General features: G+C 38.7%; 1 protein-coding gene across 1 annotated transcript in view; it reads right to left on the bottom strand.

Moving 5' to 3' along the window:
* Positions 1 to 1,556: 1,556 nt before the first annotated feature.
* Positions 1,557 to 24,966, bottom strand: part of LOC146740874 (methanethiol oxidase-like) — a 32,965-nt gene continuing 9,555 nt past the window's right edge. The window contains exons 2-11 of the mRNA XM_085501866.1: positions 19,817 to 20,093; positions 7,612 to 7,784; positions 6,948 to 7,133; positions 6,484 to 6,604; positions 6,112 to 6,300; positions 5,571 to 5,752; positions 5,250 to 5,328; positions 4,446 to 4,567; positions 3,672 to 3,883; positions 1,557 to 2,348 (exon numbers count right to left, since the gene is read on the bottom strand). Coding sequence (XP_085357992.1) covers positions 2,168 to 2,348; positions 3,672 to 3,883; positions 4,446 to 4,567; positions 5,250 to 5,328; positions 5,571 to 5,752; positions 6,112 to 6,300; positions 6,484 to 6,604; positions 6,948 to 7,133; positions 7,612 to 7,784; positions 19,817 to 20,093 — 1,722 coding nt within the window. The 3' untranslated portion in view covers positions 1,557 to 2,167. The remainder of the gene's footprint in view (positions 2,349 to 3,671; positions 3,884 to 4,445; positions 4,568 to 5,249; positions 5,329 to 5,570; positions 5,753 to 6,111; positions 6,301 to 6,483; positions 6,605 to 6,947; positions 7,134 to 7,611; positions 7,785 to 19,816; positions 20,094 to 24,966) is intronic.

Here is a 24,966-nt window from a genome sequence, read left to right as displayed (position 1 = left end):
TGGTATATTCAATGTTTCTGAATTTAACATGGCTGAACCCCGAAGCTTTGTGCTCTTTTAGAAAAGCATGTCTTGCTGGATCTATGTTTAAGTCATAGACCCAGATGGAGTTGTATTTTGCCGACGTCCCAGCCTGGAGCACGTTTGTTCTTAGGAATGTTTCCATGCAATATGTCTCATGGGTCTTCAACAAAGCGAAACTATGGTTGCGTAGACGTTTATCATTTTTAATATACAATCAAACCTGTGTCAGCCACCTCTTTATACAAAGACTATCTCCCGGTATTTACCCCATTTGTGTAGTACAAGTGAATTTGAAGGTAAAACAGTAACATGAAAGACTAAATGTTTAATGTGACCAGTAACCGTCATTTTGGCAGTAGTTAGGTCCAATAAATTTGTGGAGTAAGCCAAAATGATGAACGATCATTGTATATCTAGTGTTTTTTTCTACAATGATTTTTCAATTAATTTCAAAATCTGTGTCATTATAACAAGTATATCTGTTCATATTTAGAACAGATATAGCATAGTGCACCCGTTATACACTAACAAATGTGAATATTGGCACAGCATAAACATATAAAAAAGAGTAGAAAGGTAACAACTAAAACTGTTTTAGATGTATAGGTATATGTATTAATGGGATTATCTATACAGGAGATTATAACCCACGTTGCACACAGGAAACTGGATTTTCCTTTGTCTCAGACAGAAGTTGCATGTCCCTGTTTTCTAAGGTCTATGAGCAAACGAGCAAATTTTATTATTTATTTTTCATTTTCAAATATTTTGACAAATCGCTCCATGTTCCCAATGGTTTTTGCAAAGCCACACAAGCCAATATATGGTTGGTTGGATGAATTTAGAAATGACATCATAATTACCATAATACTTCAAAGTGTAAATAAAATACATTTTGTTATAATTACTCCTATTATATTTCGAATTTGCAGGACAAAATATAAGTATGATGTTCCTCTGACGTCATTTCAATGGAATTTACATTTACATAAGCTATACAATTGTGCTTGCTATTACACGAATGTGTAATCTAGAAATATCAAGCTTGTGGAAACAAATTCTGAATGGAACCATATGTCTGTCAACGTTTTCAAAAAAAATATTATAACTATCATATCAAAATTTCAAATTGTTGGAACTGGGTGAAAATGAGAGAACAGCGTTTAATTTACGTCATTTACATACGACAACTCTGTTTTCCAAAACTTTAAAATAAAGTAAAAACCACATCACAGATACTTTTAAGATGAAAAAGCAAAGGTTTTGCGATTTGTACTCAGAAACGTTTAAATGCGCCGATTTTCAATGTTCAAATCAAAGTTGAAACAATTTCAGTAAATATTCATTTTTTTTTCTCCTGAATTGACTACTGCACCTCAGTCAATATTTATTCAACTCTACTTCGTGTGTACAATGTTTTGTAATGGGGGGCCACGTCCGTGGAAGTACTGGGTGTAGGCATCTCCAGGTCCTGCCGCATCTGAGACAGCAAAACATTAGAAAAATCAAATATTCCATGTACAATATGACAATGACCATTTATCTGTTTTGTTATTTATTGAATTAATGATTTGCATATGAACGTTAATACCCATTTATAATGCAGGCTTAAAGCTACATGTTTTTATTCCTCTGTTAAGTTTTCGGAGCTCTGCAAAGTGAGAAATATGTTCACATCACCGAAAACTACACATTTGCATAATTTACATGGATGCACATAACTAAACATATCAGTATGTTTGGTTTAGAACGACAATGATATTTTTTACACTTTAAGACGAAAATATAACAAACATCTAGACTATCTTAGGTGGATAGTACAATACTCAAACGGAACAAAATTCTTAGAGATATTACAGTTTGGATCTCTCTCACTAACTGAATCTGGAATTGTAATAGTGTAAGGCCAAGGTTGAAATATAAAATAACAAATTTGTTTTGGCTCTGAGTGCCTACGAATCTTGCTCTGAGTGGCTATAAACCTGGCGCCAAGTTCCCCCTGGCATGCATTGTTATTGTAATAAAAAAGACTAAACTGATTTTAATATGTTATAACTAGATTACAATAAGCTGCAGCAAAAAAAAATGGTGTTAGGTGTTAACCAAATCTCGTGAATCCTATGACTTCTAATATTTCCGGTATCTACATATCTGCTGTGTGAGTACACCAAATATCAGAAGTGCAGTCTCCACCCGGATATCGGATTTCATGAGCCAGGGCCGGTCCGTCGGGTTCGTTGCCGAAGTCCACCAGGAAGTCCTTGTTAAGTGTCAGTCCACCAGTTTTTATATCGACATCGACCTGAAGCATAACACTGCCTTGCCTAAAATAAAACCAAAAAATATCCATATTGTTTATCGATGGTTTTTCATACAACGTACTATCCTACAATGCACTTGACAAGATATGTAAGGTGTGTACTACCATTATTGTAATGTACTTATATACGGAAATTATGTGATGAAAATGGAGTATGCTGTCCTGCTATAATGATTAAAGGAAACATCAGTCTAAGCAACATAATGACACCTAAAGAGAAAGGTCCACAAAATGTAGGAGAATGCAATTTACAGTTTTTTTTATATCACTTTTAATTCTCTAGATATTCAACTTTATATCATTATTATGTAGTCAGCCATCTTGATTCTCAAACAAAGGATTTTAGGTAAAGTATGACATCATAGAATCTGTTGTCAAAAATTGAGAAAATTATTTCACCAACAACACGAGTAATACTGATGCGAATGTTCGTTGTGCATATTACTCATGTATATAATTATAGTAGTGCAAATTGGAATATTACAGATACACATAAAGTGAAGATATTGCTAAAAACGTTAAAAAAAATAAAACTCGATATTTTAGTCGTGAAATATAAAATGACACTTTTGTGTACCCTTTTTTGTGGGCAACATGTAATATATCACTTATATAACCTACTCACATTGATAAATTGTATACAATATAATATAAGGAAATTTGATAATTTGGTCGAAACACATAAAATTAGATATTTTCAGTTCTGTTTTCATGACAACTATTTTATAAACATGGAGGGCACCAGTACATGTAACATGTATGCTACCAATCTCTAAACTTTCAGCCAATTTGAAGTTAAACTTTTGAAATTATAGATGAAATCATTTTCTCAATTTCTGACAACAGTGGATATGTCATACTTTAGCCATAATCAAGATGGCCGAGTACATAATACTGATATAAAGTTGAATATCTAGAGAACTAAAAGTGATATAAAAAAAAACTGTAAATTGCATTCTCCTACTGTACATTTGTGGAGCTTTTTCTTCAGGGGTCATTATGTTGTTTGGATTGATGTTTCCTTTAAAGTGGGGGAAGTCGTCACCTGCGCATGCGTTGATGGCCATAGCGTGTCATTGTTTACAAACAAGCGTCTACCCATGAGTCTTTACGTTTTTAGCGTGTATTGTTATCGTCGCTTGGGACTCAATTCCAGCGTGTGTGCGTAGGTGACGACCTTCTGACTTTAACTGATAAACGGACAGGATGTGGAATGTAGTACGTGATGTATATGCACACAAACCGACCGGATGTGACGCACATGAAGTGTGCCATGCTTCCTAACATGTCCCTATTTTCACAATTTTAAAGATGCATGAATGCTTACTCGATCATGTCAGGGTAGAATTGTTTGTCCCATGCGCTGTATAGTGACGTGGTGACGTACAGTCTTTTACCATCCAAGCTGAGTTGTATCTTCTGTGGACCCCCTGCAATGCGTTTACCATTCATGTACAGTGGATCTGGCTGTGATGTCATTTCCTTGTCTTCAACTATTTTCACACCACTGTCTGTTGTTACACTACCACCAAGGAAAATCTGAAAACCGAAACATATATGTGTATTCAATTATTGCCCACACCGGTCACTGGTAGCCTGGTGGTTGTCAGACTCGTGACCCAAGTTCAAATCCTACCTTAGGCTGAACATCAAAATGGTCCACCCCTACACTGGGTGAGTGTACCACAGACTCAATGGGAAGGCCAATTCCACTGGCCGAGATTTATTCACTCAAGAATGCGACTTTGGGAAACCTTGGTTAAGGTCCGCAGGTGCTTGTGTTGACCCCAGGATAGCGCATTAAAATTGCCATTTGATAGAGAGATGGCCACACAGCCCTGTCATGTAGTCCCAACCATGAATATGACTTCTGGGGCAAAAATGCGCTATGTGTCAGCACTAGCAATTGCAATTGCACATACAATAGTGAGATAGGAGATACAATAGTGACTTTCAATGCCAGGAACTGTCGCCTGGCACAAACATTCATTTAAAAACAAAATTATTGCCCACAGCGGGAACTTTAAAAGTAAAACTGAATCATTTTGACTGTGGACAAACTTTAACAACATGATGTATACCAACAAAATCTTAGTCGTACCTGTCCAACCAATCGCGGATTTCTTGTGTCTGTGATGTCATACTGGCGTACATCTCCATGTAACCAGTTGACAAAGTAGAGATATTTGTCATCCAATGAAAGCACTATGTCGGTTACTAAACCTAGAAAAATAAACTAATACTGTAAAATACTTTATTTTCGCTTGGAATTTATTTTCGCTATTTTCGCTAATGGAATGATTCAATGTAAATAAAATCCAGCGAATCTACCTAGTCTTATGTTTCACATTCAAGTTGTCAAAAGTCAGTGAAAATAAATTCCATACAAAAAAACAAAAAAGTCTTTTCAGCAAAAATTACTTCCAGCTAAAATAAAGTATTCAACAGTAGTTAAGTATAGGCCATTATTTCTACAGGGTGAATATACTATACTGCCACTACAAACGTACATGCGCCCTCTATAGATAATTATGTTGCCATATTTCTTTTAAAATATCACAAATTCCTGGAAACTATTTTTATTGGCGGATAACCACGGATCACAAACAAAACAAGACGGACACAAAGATTTAAGTCACTGAATACTCTTTGTTGCATGAGGGCGCAACTTATAGGACCGGCATATTGAGGGAGGTGCTATCTCAGAGAAAATAACCATTTCTAAAGTTTTAACTTGAGACTAATATAGACCACATTAATGTCCATTCAAAACGGGAGTGCCCTCTCACGAGAAGAATTTTTTTAATATTTGGAGCAGCGTATACACCGCTGCTGCTAACAGGTGATGATTGTTCGATCTTTCTTTTCGTTCACTACTAGTATGTCGAAATGTGTTTGTAAATACCTGGCATTTCCGGTAATAACCAGCCCTCCACTTTCTTGTCAGGAACGTCGATCACTTTTTCAGTAGCAAATTTACCATCCTGAAATAAATTAAATGTGAGCATTAATCAAATTTCTGTCACTGTTACAGTGCTTCACTCGATGTTACACAATCATTTATGATCAACAACTTGCCTGTTTAGGGTATATATTATAACCTTTTTTTCACGAATTTCAAAACCACATTGTGTTGCTGCCGTTGACCGATCACATGTTTACTCTCTGTAACGCGTTACAACTAAACTATGGAAAATGTTTGATAATGATAATTCTTGTTACTCACATTAGTTTTGTAAAATCGTATCACGTTACTGGAGAAGGCGGCGCCGACGAAACCCTCGGCGGCGGTCGGGTCATGCAGGAATCGAATTTCCAATGGCATTATGCCTTCCGGCCCAAGGTCAATATCTTGTATTCGTTTATGTGTGGTCCAATCCCATACATGCAATGATTGGCCGTATTCGCCTTAAATAAAATAAAAAAAAGTAGTAGGTTTGTTAAAAACTCGTTTAAAGCGGGAGGGTGGTCACCTGCGCACGCGCGGGAATTGAGTATATATATATATATATATATATATATATATATATATATATATATATATATATATATATATATATATATATATATATATATATATATATATATATATATATAAGGCTGTGGTATCGTTTTATTCTCAACCCCATTGCAACCACCGTTTGTTATTGTTATTAGCTAGGACAATCTCAGTATTAAGGCTAAACAGGTAGAGTGAACGTGACGTGACGTCTTTGTGAGCCACTCAATTGCGTTAATACACAATGTCATCATGATTGAAGCCTTACCTTTCTTTATGTCTTGGGGGTCAAATCCATTAAGCCAGGCCCTTGGGGCTCCCCAACCAGTGCTAATTAGTACGTTATGGTGAGGTTGATACCAGAAATCTAATCCAAAGGGTGTCGATTCCCCGCTGGCTTCCCAGTTACCTTTCAAATCATTGTTTTTTTCTTCGCCATGAAGAAGAATAAAGCCACCTAAAATAAATAACCATTCCTATATAACAATCAATCAAACAACACGCGCACAGTACTATAGCAAATGTGATGCACGCACGTAACAAACACGTATTTGCTTGTACATTCAATTTATACTCCTTGATTATTAATAAATAACGTTGATTATTCAACATATTTAATTGATCTAAAAATACGTATCACCTTTTCCACCGCCTTGCCCGTCTCCAAGACCAGTTATCATAATGTCACCATTACCAAGGCAATGAGTTGTATGGGGATTGCTCAGACCTGTCTTCGATAACAAGTCCTCTGCTTCAATCACCTGGAGAAAATGTGTAACAAAAAACAACAAAAAATGACGAGCGCTAGCAGAAGGATTAGTAGTCAAATTGTTTGTTTATGCAACTGTACAGTACCCATTAAACGCCAATCGTTCAGGTACATGCTCGAGTGTTGCAAAAAATCAAGTCTATTTTCCGGCCGAGCTTCATAAATTAACAGATATGTATTTGTTGTCGATTTGCAGCGAAAGGGCAGGTGACATTTCTAGAATTTGGTTTGATGGGGATAATTATTATTCGATCTCAACTAGAATGATGAAAAACATTTTTAAACCTCTTGGTGTATAATAATAAAATACAATGACATTAGACATGTGACCTTACCTTTGCGATGGATGGGCGCCTTGGTTTAGTTTCCGTGTCAATCAAGTAGATTCGACTGGAACACAGACATGGCGCCACCAAACGGTTTCTTTTTCTACAGCAGTTGTCATAGCAACTACTACATGCATTCCATCCAGTACGATGCAGCTCATCACCCACATATGGCATGTGTAAACGGTGGATGACCTGATAAATTGTGGGTAAATGATGTTAGTCGCGTGATACAAGGGTGGTCCCGGTGTTATCAAACGAATTGGGAAACATTCCTGGTATTTTATCTTATTTAATCACATGATTAAACGATGACGGGGATTTCAAGTTTGTGTGTGACATGCAACATGCACTAAAACAGCATAAAAATGGCGTTTTTCTTACACAGAACTACTTACGTGGTAGATCTACTTCTGATTTTCAATAATATGTATTGTTATTTGTTTATTTGGATACAGTTTTTTTTTCTAAATCTTACTGTCAGTCAGACGTCATTGAAACTTACTAAGCGTGTACATGTCGAATGTTAATAAAACGTGACAGCTACCGCCAAATGTGGTCGTGCGACCACATAGTCGTCAAATATGTTTCGGGGTCGCACAATGAACATCTTTCGAGTGGAGACACGAATTGAGTTAAACACCCATAGAGGGCGCTCGATTGTTCTACATACCTGACAGTAATTGCTTGACCTGGGGTCAATGTCAACGGTTGCTATAAAATCAGGTTTCTCTGTTTTAGTCGTGCGATAGATACACGCCACATAGGCAATCTCCTCCCTGACGCCTGACTTGAACGCCGCCAATGGAGTGGCATATCCCGGTCCACGTCCTGGGTGGTTAATGGCTGAAAAGTAATAAGAAAGATGCGTAACGTCCACGGTAAGTTATCCCATAGTCCACACTAACAGTTCGTCGCGTACTTGGCTGGTTCCCGCCTTAAGTGTCATGGCGCACCAAGCCACAATAGGCCGCTAACTAGTAACGATTCTAGCATTATGATTGGTCGATTACTATCTTGTTACTTGTTCTATTTCCCTTGGTTTCCTGACGTCAGCACTTACGCTCGTGACCGTTCAGGGGTTTCTTTTTACTCTCGAAAGTTGGGCGAATAAAAAAGTGTTTCTTTTGTTATCAATTTGAGACCGAGGTATACCAGAACCATCTCAAATATTAAGTATTTGCTAGCAGATTGTATGACCATTGCGTTACTGCAACAATGAAGACTTGTTTACGGTGAGCGAAGTCGCGTACTAAACGAATCCATGTCATCCAATTCATCCATGGACCTCTCTACCAAGCCATTACAAGCCTGTGATCCCTCTAATCACCCGCTGACAATTGCGATCATTTGTTTGAAAAACACTTGTTCAGAAAGTTCAAACTTATGATATATACTATGAACATACTATACATTTTGAGGACTTTGTCACTAACACCATGGAAATTTGTGATAATATAATTGAGTTAAAATTTGAGCTACGAATTATTCAAGTTTCCCTGAATATACACAACACAGATACAGAGAACGTCATATAATTATTTATAAAAGATTGGAAAAATAAAATACATAATGAAAACAATTCAACAGTTTAATGAGCACCAACCGTTAAGATATTACAGTAGCCAAATATAAACAGAACAGTGTTTTCTAATTTAATAATACCCTTTACATTGAAATTAATATTAAATGACTTCTATTATTTTTAAATCTAAAGACCTTATTGCTGTAATTCAGTGTTTTACCCCAAAAATATAAAATTGTTCATGTACATTAAAACCAAAATAAAATCGAGCGCACGAAACAGGCCTGGCTGTTATACAAGAGTTAACACCACACATGTTGATTCACACATGATGGTTGAAATGTTCCTGATATTAGACCTAAATCATGCTCTTTTTGTAGTTGAAAAGTGTCTTCACCACTATTGAAAAATATTCGGGGACGATCGCCCTGCAAATGACGAATTTTCTTTCAACGTCATTTTCCAAAGCACTCAATATATTTTTCAATTTGTGCATTCGACGAATGAGGACCCTTCAAATGCCATGACAAATAACGCAAACGCCTCAAATAACCTTGCCTCAAATGAGAGGACGCAGGATGCACAGCTGTCAAATTAGCTTGCTTCAAATGGCATGACACAGAATGCAAAGCTGTCAAATGGTCTTGCTTCAAATAGACTTGCGCAGAATCCAAAGCTGTCTTTTGAGCTTGCTTCAAATGGCATGACACAAAATGCAAAGCTGTCAAATGAGCTTGCTTCAAATGGCATGACACCAAAAGCAAAGATGTCAAATGAGCTTGCTTCAAATGGCATGACACAAAATGCAAGGCTGTCAAATGAGCTTGCTTCAAATGGCATGACACAAAAAGCAAAGCTGTCAAATGAGCTTGCTTCAAACGGCATGACACAAAATGCAAGCTGTCAAAGGAGCTTGCTTCAAATGCCATAACACAAAATGAAAAGCTGTCAAATAACATTGCTTCGAATGGCATGAAACAGAATGCAAAGCTGTCGAATGAGCTTGCTGCGAATGGCATGACACAGAATGCAAAGCTGTCAAATGGTCTTGCTTCAAAAAGACTTGCGCAGAATCCAAAGCTGTCTTTTGAGCTTGCTTCAAATGGCATGACACAAAATGCAAAGCTGTCAAATGAGCTTGCTTCAAATGGCATGACACAAAAAGCAAAGATGTCAAATGAGCTTGATGTCGAATGACATGATGCAAAAAGCAAAGCTGTCAAATGAACTTGCTTCAAATGACATGACGCAGAATGCAAAGCTGTCAAATGAGCTTGCTTCAAACGGCATGACACAAAATGCAAGCTGTCAAAGGAGCTTGCTTCAAATGCCATAACACAACATGCAAAGCTGTCAAATAACATTGCTTCGAATGGCATGAAACAAAATGCAAAGCTATCAAATGAGCTTGCTGCGAATGGCATGACACAGAATGCAAAGCTGTCAAATAACTTTGGTTCGAATGGCATGATGCAAAAAGCAAAAATGTCAAATGAGCTTGCTTCAAATGGCATGACACAAAATGCAAAGCTGTCAAATGAGCTTGCTTCAAATGGCATGACACAAAAAGCAAAGATGTCAAATGAGCTTGCTTCAAATGGCATGACACAAAAAGCAAAGCTGTCAAATGAGCTTGCTTCAAACGGCATAACACAAAATGCAAGCTGTCAAAGGAGCTTGCTTCAAATGCCATAACACAAAATGCAAAGCTGTCAAATAACATTGCTTCGAATGGCATGAAACAGAATGCAAAGCTATCAAATGAGCTTGCTGCGAATGGCATGACACAGAATGCAAAGCTGTCAAATAACTTTGGTTCGAATGGCATGATGCAAAAAGCAAAGCTGTCAAATGATCTTGCTTCAAATGGTATGACACAGAATGCAAGCTGTAAAATGAGCTTGCTTCAAATGGCATGACACAAAATGAAAAGCTGTCAAATGGTCTTGCTTCAAATGGCTTGACGCAGAATCCAAAGCTGTCTTTTGAGCTTGCTTCAAATGGCATAACACAAAATGCAATGCTGTCAAAAGAGCTTGCTTCAAATGGCATGACACAAAAAGCAAAGCTGTCAAATGAGCTTGCTTCAAATGGCATGACACAAAAAGCAAAGATGTCAAATGAGCTTGCTTCAAATGGCATGACACAAAATGCAAGGCTGTCAAATGAGCTTGCTTCAAATGGCATGACACAAAAAGCAAAGCTGTCAAATGAGCTTGCTTCAAACGGCATGACACAAAATGCAAGCTGTCAAAGGAGCTTGCTTCAAATGCCATAACACAAAATGAAAAGCTGTCAAATAACATTGCTTCGAATGGCATGAAACAGAATGCAAAGCTGTCGAATGAGCTTGCTGCGAATGGCATGACACAGAATGCAAAGCTGTCAAATGGTCTTGCTTCAAAAAGACTTGCGCAGAATCCAAAGCTGTCTTTTGAGCTTGCTTCAAATGGCATGACACAAAATGCAAAGCTGTCAAATGAGCTTGCTTCAAATGGCATGACACAAAAAGCAAAGATGTCAAATGAGCTTGATGGCGAATGACATGATGCAAAAAGCAAAGCTGTCAAATGAACTTGCTTCAAATGACATGACGCAGAATGCAAAGCTGTCAAAGGAGCTTGCTTCAAATGCCATAACACAACATGCAAAGCTGTCAAATAACATTGCTTCGAATGGCATGAAACAAAATGCAAAGCTATCAAATGAGCTTGCTGCGAATGGCATGACACAGAATGCAAAGCTGTCAAATAACTTTGGTTCAAATGGCATGATGCAAAAAGCAAAGATGTCAAATGAGCTTGCTTCAAATGGCATGACACAAAATGCAAAGCTGTCAAATGAGCTTGCTTCAAATGGCATGACACAAAAAGCAAAGATGTCAAATGAGCTTGCTTCAAATGGCATGACACAAAAAGCAAAGCTGTCAAATGAGCTTGCTTCAAACGGCATAACACAAAATGCAAGATGTCAAAGGAGCTTGCTTCAATGCCATAACACAAAATGCAAAGCTGTCAAATAACATTGCTTCGAATGGCATGAAACAGAATGCAAAGCTATCAAATGAGCTTGCTGCGAATGGCATGACACAGAATGCAAAGCTGTCAAATAACTTTGGTTCGAATGGCATGATGCAAAAAGCAAAGGCTGTCAAATGATCTTGCTTCAAATGGTATGACACAGAATGCAAGCTGTAAAATGAGCTTGCTTCAAATGGCATGACACAAAATGAAAAGCTGTCAAATGGTCTTGCTTCAAATGGCTTGACGCAGAATCCAAAGCTGTCTTTTGAGCTTGCTTCAAATGGCATAACACAAAATGCAATGCTGTCAAAAGAGCTTGCTTCAAATGGCATGACACAAAAAGCAAAGCTGTCAAATGAGCTTGCTTCAAACGGCATAACACAAAATGCAAGCTGTGAAATGAGCTTGCTTCAAATGGCATTACACAAAAAGCAAAGATGTCAAATGAGCTTGCTTCAAATGGCAGACACAAAATGCAAAGCTGTCAAATGAGCTTGCTTCAAATGGGCATGACACAAAAGACAAAGCTGTCAAATGAGCTTGCTTCAAACAGCATGACACAGATGCAAGCTGTCAAAGAAGCTTGCTTCAAATGCCATAACACAAAATGCAAATCTGTCAAATAACATTGCTTCGAATGGCATGACACAGAATGCAAAGCTGTCAAATGAGCTTGCTGTGAATGGCATGACACAGAATGCGCAGCTGTCAAATAACATTGGTTCGAATGGCATGAGCAAAAAGCAAAGCTGTCAAATGACCTTGCGTCAAATGGCATTACACAAAATGCAAGCTGTCAAATGAGCTTGCTTCAAATGACATGACACAGAATGCAAAGCTGTCAAATAACATTGCTTCGAATGACATGATGCAAAAAGCAAAGCTGTCAAATGAACTTGCTTCAAATGACATGACGCAGAATGCAAAGCTGTCAAATGAGCTTGCTTCAAATGGCATGACACAGAATGCAAAGCTGTCAAATGAGCTTGTTTCGAATGGCATAACACAACATGCAAAGCTGTCAAATAACATTGCTTCGAATGACATGATGCAAAAGCAAAGCTGTCAAATGAACTTGCTTCAAATGACATGACGCAGAATGCAAAGCTGTCAAATGAGTTTGCTTCAAATGGCATGACACAGAATGCAAAGCTGTCAAATGAGCTTGCTTCGAATGCATAACACAACATGCAAAGCTGTCAAATGAACTTGCTTCAAATGACATGACGCAGAATGCAAGCTGTCAAATAACATTGCTTCGAATGACATGATGCAAAAAGCAAAGCTGTCAAATGAACTTGCTTCAAATGACATGACCGCAGAATGCAAAGCTGTCAAATGACCTTGCTTCAAATGGCATGACGCAGAATACACCGCTGTCAATGAGCTTGCTTTAAATGGCATGACACAGAATGCAAAAGCTCTCAAATGATCTTGCTTCAAATGAGATGACACAGAATGCAAGATGTCAATGACTGAGCTTGCTTCAAATGGCATGACACAGAATGAAAAGCTGTCTAATGAGCTTGCTTCTAATGGGAATGACGCATAATGCAAAGCTGTCAGATGATTGAGCTTGCTTCAAATGGCATGACACAAATGCAAAGCTGTCAAGTAAGCTTGCTTCGAATGGCATAACACAAATGCAAGCTGTCAATGAGCTTGCTTCAAATGGCATGACGCAAAATGCAAAGCGTCAAATGAGCTTGCTTTAAATGGCATGACACAGAATGGAAAGCTGTTAAATTACCTTGCTTCAAATAGCGTGGAGCAGAATGCAAAGCTGTCAAATGACCTTGCTTAAAATGGCATGACGCAGAATACAAAGCTGTCAAATTACATTGCTTCAAATGGCATGACACAGAATGCAAACCTGTTAAATGACCTTGTTTAAATGTCATCACACAGAATGCAAAACTGTCAAATGACCTTGCTTCAAATGGCATGATGCAGAATGCAAAGCTGTGAAATAACCTTGCTTCATATGGCATGGCGCAAAATGCAAAGGTGTCAAATGATCTTGCTTCAAATAAGATGACGCAGAATGCAAAGCTGTCAAATGACTGAGCTTGCTTCAAATGACATGACACAGAATGCAAAGCTGTCAAATGAGCTTGCTTCAAATGGCATGACACAAAATGCAAATCTGCCAAATCAGCTTGCTTCAAATGGCATGACACAAAATGCAAAGCTGTCAAATGAGCTTGCTTCAAATGGCAAGACACAAAAAGCAAAGCTGTCAAACGAGCTTGCTTCAAACGGCATGACACAGAATGCAAAGCTGTCAAAGAAGCTGCTTCAAATGCCATAACACAAAATGCAAATCTGTCAAATAACATTGCTTCGAATGGCATGACACAGAATGCAAAGCTGTCAAATGAGCTTGCTGCGAATGGCATGACACAGAATACAAAGCTGTCAAATGAGCTTGCTGCGAATGGCATGACACAGAATGCAAAGCTGTCAAATAACATTGGTTCGAATGGCATGATGCAAAAAGCAAAGCTGTCAAATGACCTTGCTTCAAATGGCAATACACAAAATGCAAGCTGTCAAATGAGCTTGCTTCAAATGGCATGACACAGAATACAAACTGTCAAATGAGCTTGCTTCGAATGGCATGATGCAAAAAGTAAAGCTGTCATATTACCTTGCTTCAAATGGCATGACGCACAATACACCGCTGTCAAATGAGCTTTCTTCAAATGGCATGACTCAGAATGCAAACCTGTTAAATGACCTAGTTTAAATGTCATCACACAGAATGCAAAACTGTCAAATGACCTTTATTCAAATGGCATGATGAAGAATGCAATGCTGTGAAATAACCTTGCTTCATATGGCATGGCGCAAAATGCAAAGGTGTCAAATGATTTTGCTTCAAATAAGATGACGCAGAATGCAAAGCTGTCAAATGACTGAGCTTGCTTCAAATGACATGACACAGAATGCAAAGCTGTCAAATGAGATTGCTTCGAATGGCATGATGCAAAAAGCAAAGCTGTCAAATGACCCTGCTTCAAATGGCATGATGCAGAATGCAAAGCTGTGAAATAACCTTGCTCCATATGGCATGACGCAAAATGCAAAGGTGTCAAATGATCTTGCTTCAAATAAGATGACGCGGAATGCAAAGCTGTCAAATGACTGAGCTTGCTTCAAATGGCATGACGCAGAATGAAAAGCTGTCTAATGAGCTTGCTTCAAATTGCATGACACAAAATGCAAATCTGTCAAATGAGCCTGCTTCAAATGTCATGATGCTGAATGCAAAGCCGTGAAATAAACTTGGTTCATATGGCATGACCCAAAATGCAAAGGTGTCAAATGATCTTGCTTCAAATAAGATGACGCGAAATGCAAAGCTGTCAAATGACTGAGCTTGCTTCAAATTGCATGACACAAAATGCAAATCTGTCAAATGAGCCTGCTTCAAATGGCATGATGCAGAATGCAAAGCTGTGAAATAAATGTGGTTCATATGGCATGACGCAAAAGGCAAAGGTGTCAAATGATCTTGCTTCAAATAAGATGACGCGGAATGCAAAGCTGTCAAATGACTGAGCTTGCTTCAAATTGCATGACACAGAATGAAAAGCTGCCTAATGAGCTTGCTTCAAAGGGATGGCACAAAATGCAAATCTGTCAAATGTGCTTGCTCAAATGAGATGACGCGTAATGCAAAGCTGTCAGATGATTGAGCTTGCTTCAAATGGCATGACACAAAATGCAAAGCTATCAAGTAAGCTTGCTTCGAATGGCATAACACAAAATGCAAAGCTGTCAAATGAGCTTGCTTCAAATGGCATGACACAAAACGAAAAGCTGTCAAAAGAGCTTGCGTCAAATGGCATGACGCAAAATGCAAAGCGTCAAATGAGCTTGCTTTAAATGGCATGACACAGAATGGAAAGCTGTTAAATGATCTTGCTTCAAATAGCGTGGCACAGAATGCTAAGCTGTTAAATGAGCTTGCTTAAAATGGCATGACGCAGAATGCAAAGCTGTCAAATTACATTGCTTTAAATGGCATGACACAGAATGCAAAGCTGTCAAATTACATTGCTTCAAATTGCAAGACACAGAATGCAAAGTTGTTAAATGACCTTGTCCAAATGTCATCACACAGAATGCAAATCTGACAAATGACCTTGCTTCAAATGGCATGATGCAGAATGCAAAACTGTCAAATAACCTTGCTTCATATGGCATGACGCAAAATGCAAAGATGTCAAATGATCTTGCTTTATATGAGATGACGCAGAATGCAAAGCTGTCAAATGACTGAGCTTGCTTCAAATGGCATGACACAGAATGAAAAGCTGTCTAATGAGCTTGCTTCAAATGGCATGACACAAAATGCAAATCTGCCAAATCAGCTTGCTTCAAATGGCATGACACAAAATGCAAAGCTGTCAAATGAGCTTGCTTCAAATGGCATGACACAAAAAGCAAAGCTGTCAAATGAGCTTGCTTCAAACGGCATGACACAGAATGCAAAGCTGTCAAAGAAGCTTGCTTCAAATGCCATAACACAAAATGCAAATCTGTCAAATAACATTGCTTCGAATGGCATGACACAGAATGCAAAGCTGTCAAATGAGCTTGCTGCGAATGGCATGACACAGAATGCAAAACTGTCAAATAACATTGGTTCGAATGGCATGATGCAAAAAGCAAAGCTGTCAAATGACCTTGCTTCAAATGGCATTACACAAAATGCAAGCTGTCAAATGAGCTTGCTTCAAATGGCATGACACAGAATACAAACTGTCAAATGAGCTTGCTTCAAATGGCATGACACAGAATGCAATGCTGTCAAATGAGCTTGCTTCGAATGGCATGATGCAAAAAGTAAAGCTGTCAAATGACCTTGCTTCAAATGGCATGACGCAGAATACACCGCTGTCAAATGAGCTTGCTTCAAATGGCATGACACAGAATGCAAACCTGTTAAATGACCTAGTTTAAATGTCATCACACAGAATGCAAAACTGTCAAATGACCTTTATTCAAATGGCATGATGAAGAATGCAATGCTGTGAAATAACCTTGCTTCATATGGCATGGCGCAGAATGCAAAGCTGTCGAATGAGCTTGCTGCGAATGGCATGACACAGAATGCAAAGCTGTCAAATGGTCTTGCTTCAAAAAGACTTGCGCAGAATCCAAAGCTGTCTTTTGAGCTTGCTTCAAATGGCATGACACAAAATGCAAAGCTGTCAAATGAGCTTGCTTCAAATGGCATGACACAAAAAGCAAAGATGTCAAATGAGCTTGATGTCGAATGACATGATGCAAAAAGCAAAGCTGTCAAATGAACTTGCTTCAAATGACATGACGCAGAATGCAAAGCTGTCAAATGAGCTTGCTTCAAACGGCATGACACAAAATGCAAGCTGTCAAAGGAGCTTGCTTCAAATGCCATAACACAACATGCAAAGCTGTCAAATAACATTGCTTCGAATGGCATGAAACAAAATGCAAAGCTATCAAATGAGCTTGCTGCGAATGGCATGACACAGAATGCAAAGCTGTCAAATAACTTTGGTTCGAATGGCATGATGCAAAAAGCAAAAATGTCAAATGAGCTTGCTTCAAATGGCATGACACAAAATGCAAAGCTGTCAAATGAGCTTGCTTCAAATGGCATGACACAAAAAGCAAAGATGTCAAATGAGCTTGCTTCAAATGGCATGACACAAAAAGCAAAGCTGTCAAATGAGCTTGCTTCAAACGGCATAACACAAAATGCAAGCTGTCAAAGGAGCTTGCTTCAAATGCCATAACACAAAATGCAAAGCTGTCAAATAACATTGCTTCGAATGGCATGAAACAGAATGCAAAGCTATCAAATGAGCTTGCTGCGAATGGCATGACACAGAATGCAAAGCTGTCAAATAACTTTGGTTCGAATGGCATGATGCAAAAAGCAAAGCTGTCAAATGATCTTGCTTCAAATGGTATGACACAGAATGCAAGCTGTAAAATGAGCTTGCTTCAAATGGCATGACACAAAATGAAAAGCTGTCAAATGGTCTTGCTTCAAATGGCTTGACGCAGAATCCAAAGCTGTCTTTTGAGCTTGCTTCAAATGGCATAACACAAAATGCAATGCTGTCAAAAGAGCTTGCTTCAAATGGCATGACACAAAAAGCAAAGCTGTCAAATGAGCTTGCTTCAAATGGCATGACACAAAAAGCAAAGATGTCAAATGAGCTTGCTTCAAATGGCATGACACAAAATGCAAGGCTGTCAAATGAGCTTGCTTCAAATGGCATGACACAAAAAGCAAAGCTGTCAAATGAGCTTGCTTCAAACGGCATGACACAAAATGCAAGCTGTCAAAGGAGCTTGCTTCAAATGCCATAACACAAAATGAAAAGCTGTCAAATAACATTGCTTCGAATGGCATGAAACAGAATGCAAAGCTGTCGAATGAGCTTGCTGCGAATGGCATGACACAGAATGCAAAGCTGTCAAATGGTCTTGCTTCAAAAAGACTTGCGCAGAATCCAAAGCTGTCTTTTGAGCTTGCTTCAAATGGCATGACACAAAATGCAAAGCTGTCAAATGAGCTTGCTTCAAATGGCATGACACAAAAAGCAAAGATGTCAAATGAGCTTGATGGCGAATGACATGATGCAAAAAGCAAAGCTGTCAAATGAACTTGCTTCAAATGACATGACGCAGAATGCAAAGCTGTCAAAGGAGCTTGCTTCAAATGCCATAACACAACATGCAAAGCTGTCAAATAACATTGCTTCGAATGGCATGAAACAAAATGCAAAGCTATCAAATGAGCTTGCTGCGAATGGCATGACACAGAATGCAAAGCTGTCAAATAACTTTGGTTCAAATGGCATGATGCAAAAAGCAAAGATGTCAAATGAGCTTGCTTCAAATGGCATGACACAAAATGCAAAGCTGTCAAATGAGCTTGCTTCAAATGGCATGACACAAAAAGCAAAGATGTCAAATGAGCTTGCTTCAAATGGCATGACACAAAAAGCAAAGCTGTCAAATGAGCTTGCTTCAAACGGCATAACACAAAATGCAAGATGTCAAAGGAGCTTGCTTCAAATGCCATAACACAAAATGCAAAGCTGTCAAATAACATTGCTTCGAATGGCATGAAACAGAATGCAAAGCTATCAAATGAGCTTGCTGCGAATGGCATGACACAGAATGCAAAGCTGTCAAATAACTTTGGTTCGAATGGCATGATGCAAAAAGCAAAGCTGTCAAATGATCTTGCTTCAAATGGTATGACACAGAATGCAAGCTGTAAAATGAGCTTGCTTCAAATGGCATGACACAAAATGAAAAGCTGTCAAATGGTCTTGCTTCAAATGGCTTGACGCAGAATCCAAAGCTGTCTTTTGAGCTTGCTTCAAATGGCATAACACAAAATGCAATGCTGTCAAAAGAGCTTGCTTCAAATGGCATGACACAAAAAGCAAAGCTGTCAAATGAGCTTGCTTCAAACGGCATAACACAAAATGCAAGCTGTGAAATGAGCTTGCTTCAAATGGCATTACACAAAAAGCAAAGATGTCAAATGAGCTTGCTTCAAATGGCATGACACAAAATGCAAAGCTGTCAAATGAGCTTGCTTCAAATGGCATGACACAAAAAGCAAAGCTGTCAAATGAGCTTGCTTCAAACAGCATGACACAGATGCAAAGCTGTCAAAGAAGCTTGCTTCAAATGCCATAACACAAAATGCAAATCTGTCAAATAACATTGCTTCGAATGGCATGACACAGAATGCAAAGCTGTCAAATGAGCTTGCTGTGAATGGCATGACACAGAATGCGCAGCTGTCAAATAACATTGGTTCGAATGGCATGATGCAAAAAGCAAAGCTGTCAAATGACCTTGCGTCAAATGGCATTACACAAAATGCAAGCTGTCAAATGAGCTTGCTTCAAATGACATGACACAGAATGCAAAGCTGTCAAATAACATTGCTTCGAATGACATGATGCAAAAAGCAAAGCTGTCAAATGAACTTGCTTCAAATGACATGACGCAGAATGCAAAGCTGTCAAATGAGCTTGCTTCAAATGGCATGACACAGAATGCAAAGCTGTCAAATGAGCTTGTTTCGAATGGCATAACACAACATGCAAAGCTGTCAAATAACATTGCTTCGAATGACATGATGCAAAAAGCAAAGCTGTCAAATGAACTTGCTTCAAATGACATGACGCAGAATGCAAAGCTGTCAAATGAGTTTGCTTCAAATGGCATGACACAGAATGCAAAGCTGTCAAATGAGCTTGCTTCGAATGGCATAACACAACATGCAAAGCTGTCAAATGAACTTGCTTCAAATGACATGACGCAGAATGCAAAGCTGTCAAATAACATTGCTTCGAATGACATGATGCAAAAAGCAAAGCTGTCAAATGAACTTGCTTCAAATGACATGACGCAGAATGCAAAGCTGTCAAATGACCTTGCTTCAAATGGCATGACGCAGAATACACCGCTGTCAAATGAGCTTGCTTTAAATGGCATGACACAGAATGCAAAGCTCTCAAATGATCTTGCTTCAAATGAGATGACACAGAATGCAAAGATGTCAAATGACTGAGCTTGCTTCAAATGGCATGACACAGAATGAAAAGCTGTCTAATGAGCTTGCTTCTAATGGGATGACGCATAATGCAAAGCTGTCAGATGATTGAGCTTGCTTCAAATGGCATGACACAAAATGCAAAGCTGTCAAGTAAGCTTGCTTCGAATGGCATAACACAAAATGCAAAGCTGTCAAATGAGCTTGCTTCAAATGGCATGACGCAAAATGCAAAGCGTCAAATGAGCTTGCTTTAAATGGCATGACACAGAATGGAAAGCTGTTAAATTACCTTGCTTCAAATAGCGTGGAGCAGAATGCAAAGCTGTCAAATGACCTTGCTTAAAATGGCATGACGCAGAATACAAAGCTGTCAAATTACATTGCTTCAAATGGCATGACACAGAATGCAAACCTGTTAAATGACCTTGTTTAAATGTCATCACACAGAATGCAAAACTGTCAAATGACCTTGCTTCAAATGGCATGATGCAGAATGCAAAGCTGTGAAATAACCTTGCTTCATATGGCATGGCGCAAAATGCAAAGGTGTCAAATGATCTTGCTTCAAATAAGATGACGCAGAATGCAAAGCTGTCAAATGACTGAGCTTGCTTCAAATGACATGACACAGAATGCAAAGCTGTCAAATGAGCTTGCTTCAAATGGCATGACACAAAATGCAAATCTGCCAAATCAGCTTGCTTCAAATGGCATGACACAAAATGCAAAGCTGTCAAATGAGCTTGCTTCAAATGGCAAGACACAAAAAGCAAAGCTGTCAAACGAGCTTGCTTCAAACGGCATGACACAGAATGCAAAGCTGTCAAAGAAGCTTGCTTCAAATGCCATAACACAAAATGCAAATCTGTCAAATAACATTGCTTCGAATGGCATGACACAGAATGCAAAGCTGTCAAATGAGCTTGCTGCGAATGGCATGACACAGAATACAAAGCTGTCAAATGAGCTTGCTGCGAATGGCATGACACAGAATGCAAAGCTGTCAAATAACATTGGTTCGAATGGCATGATGCAAAAAGCAAAGCTGTCAAATGACCTTGCTTCAAATGGCAATACACAAAATGCAAGCTGTCAAATGAGCTTGCTTCAAATGGCATGACACAGAATACAAACTGTCAAATGAGCTTGCTTCGAATGGCATGATGCAAAAAGTAAAGCTGTCATATTACCTTGCTTCAAATGGCATGACGCACAATACACCGCTGTCAAATGAGCTTTCTTCAAATGGCATGACTCAGAATGCAAACCTGTTAAATGACCTAGTTTAAATGTCATCACACAGAATGCAAAACTGTCAAATGACCTTTATTCAAATGGCATGATGAAGAATGCAATGCTGTGAAATAACCTTGCTTCATATGGCATGGCGCAAAATGCAAAGGTGTCAAATGATTTTGCTTCAAATAAGATGACGCAGAATGCAAAGCTGTCAAATGACTGAGCTTGCTTCAAATGACATGACACAGAATGCAAAGCTGTCAAATGAGATTGCTTCGAATGGCATGATGCAAAAAGCAAAGCTGTCAAATGACCCTGCTTCAAATGGCATGATGCAGAATGCAAAGCTGTGAAATAACCTTGCTCCATATGGCATGACGCAAAATGCAAAGGTGTCAAATGATCTTGCTTCAAATAAGATGACGCGGAATGCAAAGCTGTCAAATGACTGAGCTTGCTTCAAATGGCATGACGCAGAATGAAAAGCTGTCTAATGAGCTTGCTTCAAATTGCATGACACAAAATGCAAATCTGTCAAATGAGCCTGCTTCAAATGTCATGATGCTGAATGCAAAGCCGTGAAATAAACTTGGTTCATATGGCATGACCCAAAATGCAAAGGTGTCAAATGATCTTGCTTCAAATAAGATGACGCGAAATGCAAAGCTGTCAAATGACTGAGCTTGCTTCAAATTGCATGACACAAAATGCAAATCTGTCAAATGAGCCTGCTTCAAATGGCATGATGCAGAATGCAAAGCTGTGAAATAAATGTGGTTCATATGGCATGACGCAAAAGGCAAAGGTGTCAAATGATCTTGCTTCAAATAAGATGACGCGGAATGCAAAGCTGTCAAATGACTGAGCTTGCTTCAAATTGCATGACACAGAATGAAAAGCTGCCTAATGAGCTTGCTTCAAAGGGATGGCACAAAATGCAAATCTGTCAAATGTGCTTGCTCAAATGAGATGACGCGTAATGCAAAGCTGTCAGATGATTGAGCTTGCTTCAAATGGCATGACACAAAATGCAAAGCTATCAAGTAAGCTTGCTTCGAATGGCATAACACAAAATGCAAAGCTGTCAAATGAGCTTGCTTCAAATGGCATGACACAAAACGAAAAGCTGTCAAAAGAGCTTGCGTCAAATGGCATGACGCAAAATGCAAAGCGTCAAATGAGCTTGCTTTAAATGGCATGACACAGAATGGAAAGCTGTTAAATGATCTTGCTTCAAATAGCGTGGCACAGAATGCTAAGCTGTTAAATGAGCTTGCTTAAAATGGCATGACGCAGAATGCAAAGCTGTCAAATTACATTGCTTTAAATGGCATGACACAGAATGCAAAGCTGTCAAATTACATTGCTTCAAATTGCAAGACACAGAATGCAAAGTTGTTAAATGACCTTGTCCAAATGTCATCACACAGAATGCAAATCTGACAAATGACCTTGCTTCAAATGGCATGATGCAGAATGCAAAACTGTCAAATAACCTTGCTTCATATGGCATGACGCAAAATGCAAAGATGTCAAATGATCTTGCTTTATATGAGATGACGCAGAATGCAAAGCTGTCAAATGACTGAGCTTGCTTCAAATGGCATGACACAGAATGAAAAGCTGTCTAATGAGCTTGCTTCAAATGGCATGACACAAAATGCAAATCTGCCAAATCAGCTTGCTTCAAATGGCATGACACAAAATGCAAAGCTGTCAAATGAGCTTGCTTCAAATGGCATGACACAAAAAGCAAAGCTGTCAAATGAGCTTGCTTCAAACGGCATGACACAGAATGCAAAGCTGTCAAAGAAGCTTGCTTCAAATGCCATAACACAAAATGCAAATCTGTCAAATAACATTGCTTCGAATGGCATGACACAGAATGCAAAGCTGTCAAATGAGCTTGCTGCGAATGGCATGACACAGAATGCAAAACTGTCAAATAACATTGGTTCGAATGGCATGATGCAAAAAGCAAAGCTGTCAAATGACCTTGCTTCAAATGGCATTACACAAAATGCAAGCTGTCAAATGAGCTTGCTTCAAATGGCATGACACAGAATACAAACTGTCAAATGAGCTTGCTTCAAATGGCATGACACAGAATGCAATGCTGTCAAATGAGCTTGCTTCGAATGGCATGATGCAAAAAGTAAAGCTGTCAAATGACCTTGCTTCAAATGGCATGACGCAGAATACACCGCTGTCAAATGAGCTTGCTTCAAATGGCATGACACAGAATGCAAACCTGTTAAATGACCTAGTTTAAATGTCATCACACAGAATGCAAAACTGTCAAATGACCTTTATTCAAATGGCATGATGAAGAATGCAATGCTGTGAAATAACCTTGCTTCATATGGCATGGCGCAAAATGCAAAGGTGTCAAATGATCTTGCTTCAAATAAGATGACGCAGAATGCAAAGCTGTCAAATGACTGAGCTTGTTTCAAATGACATGACACAGAATGCAAAGCTGTCAAATGAGATTGCTTCGAATGGCATGATGCAAAAAGCAAAGCTGTCAAATGACCCTGCTTCAAATGGCATGATGCAGAATGCAAAGCTGTGAAATAACCTTGCTCCATATGGCATGACGCAAAATGCAAAGGTGTCAAATGATCTTGCTTCAAATAAGATGACGCGGAATGCAAAGCTGTCAAATGACTGAGCTTGCTTCAAATGGCATGACACAGATTGAAAAGCTGTCTAATGAGCTTGCTTCAAATTGCATGACACAAAATGCAAATCTGTCAAATGAGCCTGCTTCAAATGTCATGATGCTGAATGCAAAGCCGTGAAATAAACTTGGTTCATATGGCATGACCCAAAATGCAAAGGTGTCAAATGATCTTGCTTCAAATAAGATGACGCGGAATGCAAAGCTGTCAAATGACTGAGCTTGCTTCAAATGGCATGACACAGAATGAAAAGCTGTCTAATGAGCTTGCTTCAAATGGGATGGCACAAAATGCAAATCTGTCAAATGTGCTTGCTCAAATGAGATGACGCGTAATGCAAAGCTGTCAAATGATTGAGCTTGCTTCAAATGGCATGACACAGAATGAAAAGCTTGTATAATGAGTTTGCTTCAAATGGCATGACACAAAATGCAAAGCTGTCAAGTAAGCTTGCTCGAATGGCATAACACAAAATGCAAAGCTGTCAAATGAGCTTGCTTCAAATGGCATGACACAAAATGAAAAGCTGTCAAAAGAGCTTGCGTCAAATGGCATGACGCAAAATGCAAAGCGTCAAATGAGCTTGCTTTAAATGGCATGACACAGAATGGAAAGCTGTTAAATGACCTTGCTTCAAATAGAGTGGAACAGAATGCAAAGCTGTCAAATGAGCTTGCTTAAAATGGCATGACGCAGAATGCAAAGCTGTCAAATTACATTGCTTTAAATAGCATGACACAGAATGCAAAGCTGTCAAATTACGTTGCTTCAAATTGCAAGACAGAATGCAAAGTTATTAAATGACCTTGTCCACATGTCATCACACAGAATGCAAATCTGACAAATGACCTTGCCTCAAATGGCATGATGCAGAATGCAAAACTGTCAAATAACCTTGCTTCATATGGCATGACGCAAAATGCAAAGCTGTCAAGTAAGCTTGCTTCGAATGGCATAACACAAAATGCAA

This window comes from Saccoglossus kowalevskii, chromosome 7 (genome assembly GCF_978046115.1).
Source record: "Saccoglossus kowalevskii chromosome 7, keSacKowa6.1, whole genome shotgun sequence".
Lineage (NCBI taxonomy): Eukaryota > Metazoa > Hemichordata > Enteropneusta > Harrimaniidae > Saccoglossus > Saccoglossus kowalevskii.
This window is presented reverse-complemented; position numbering and strand designations above follow the sequence as displayed.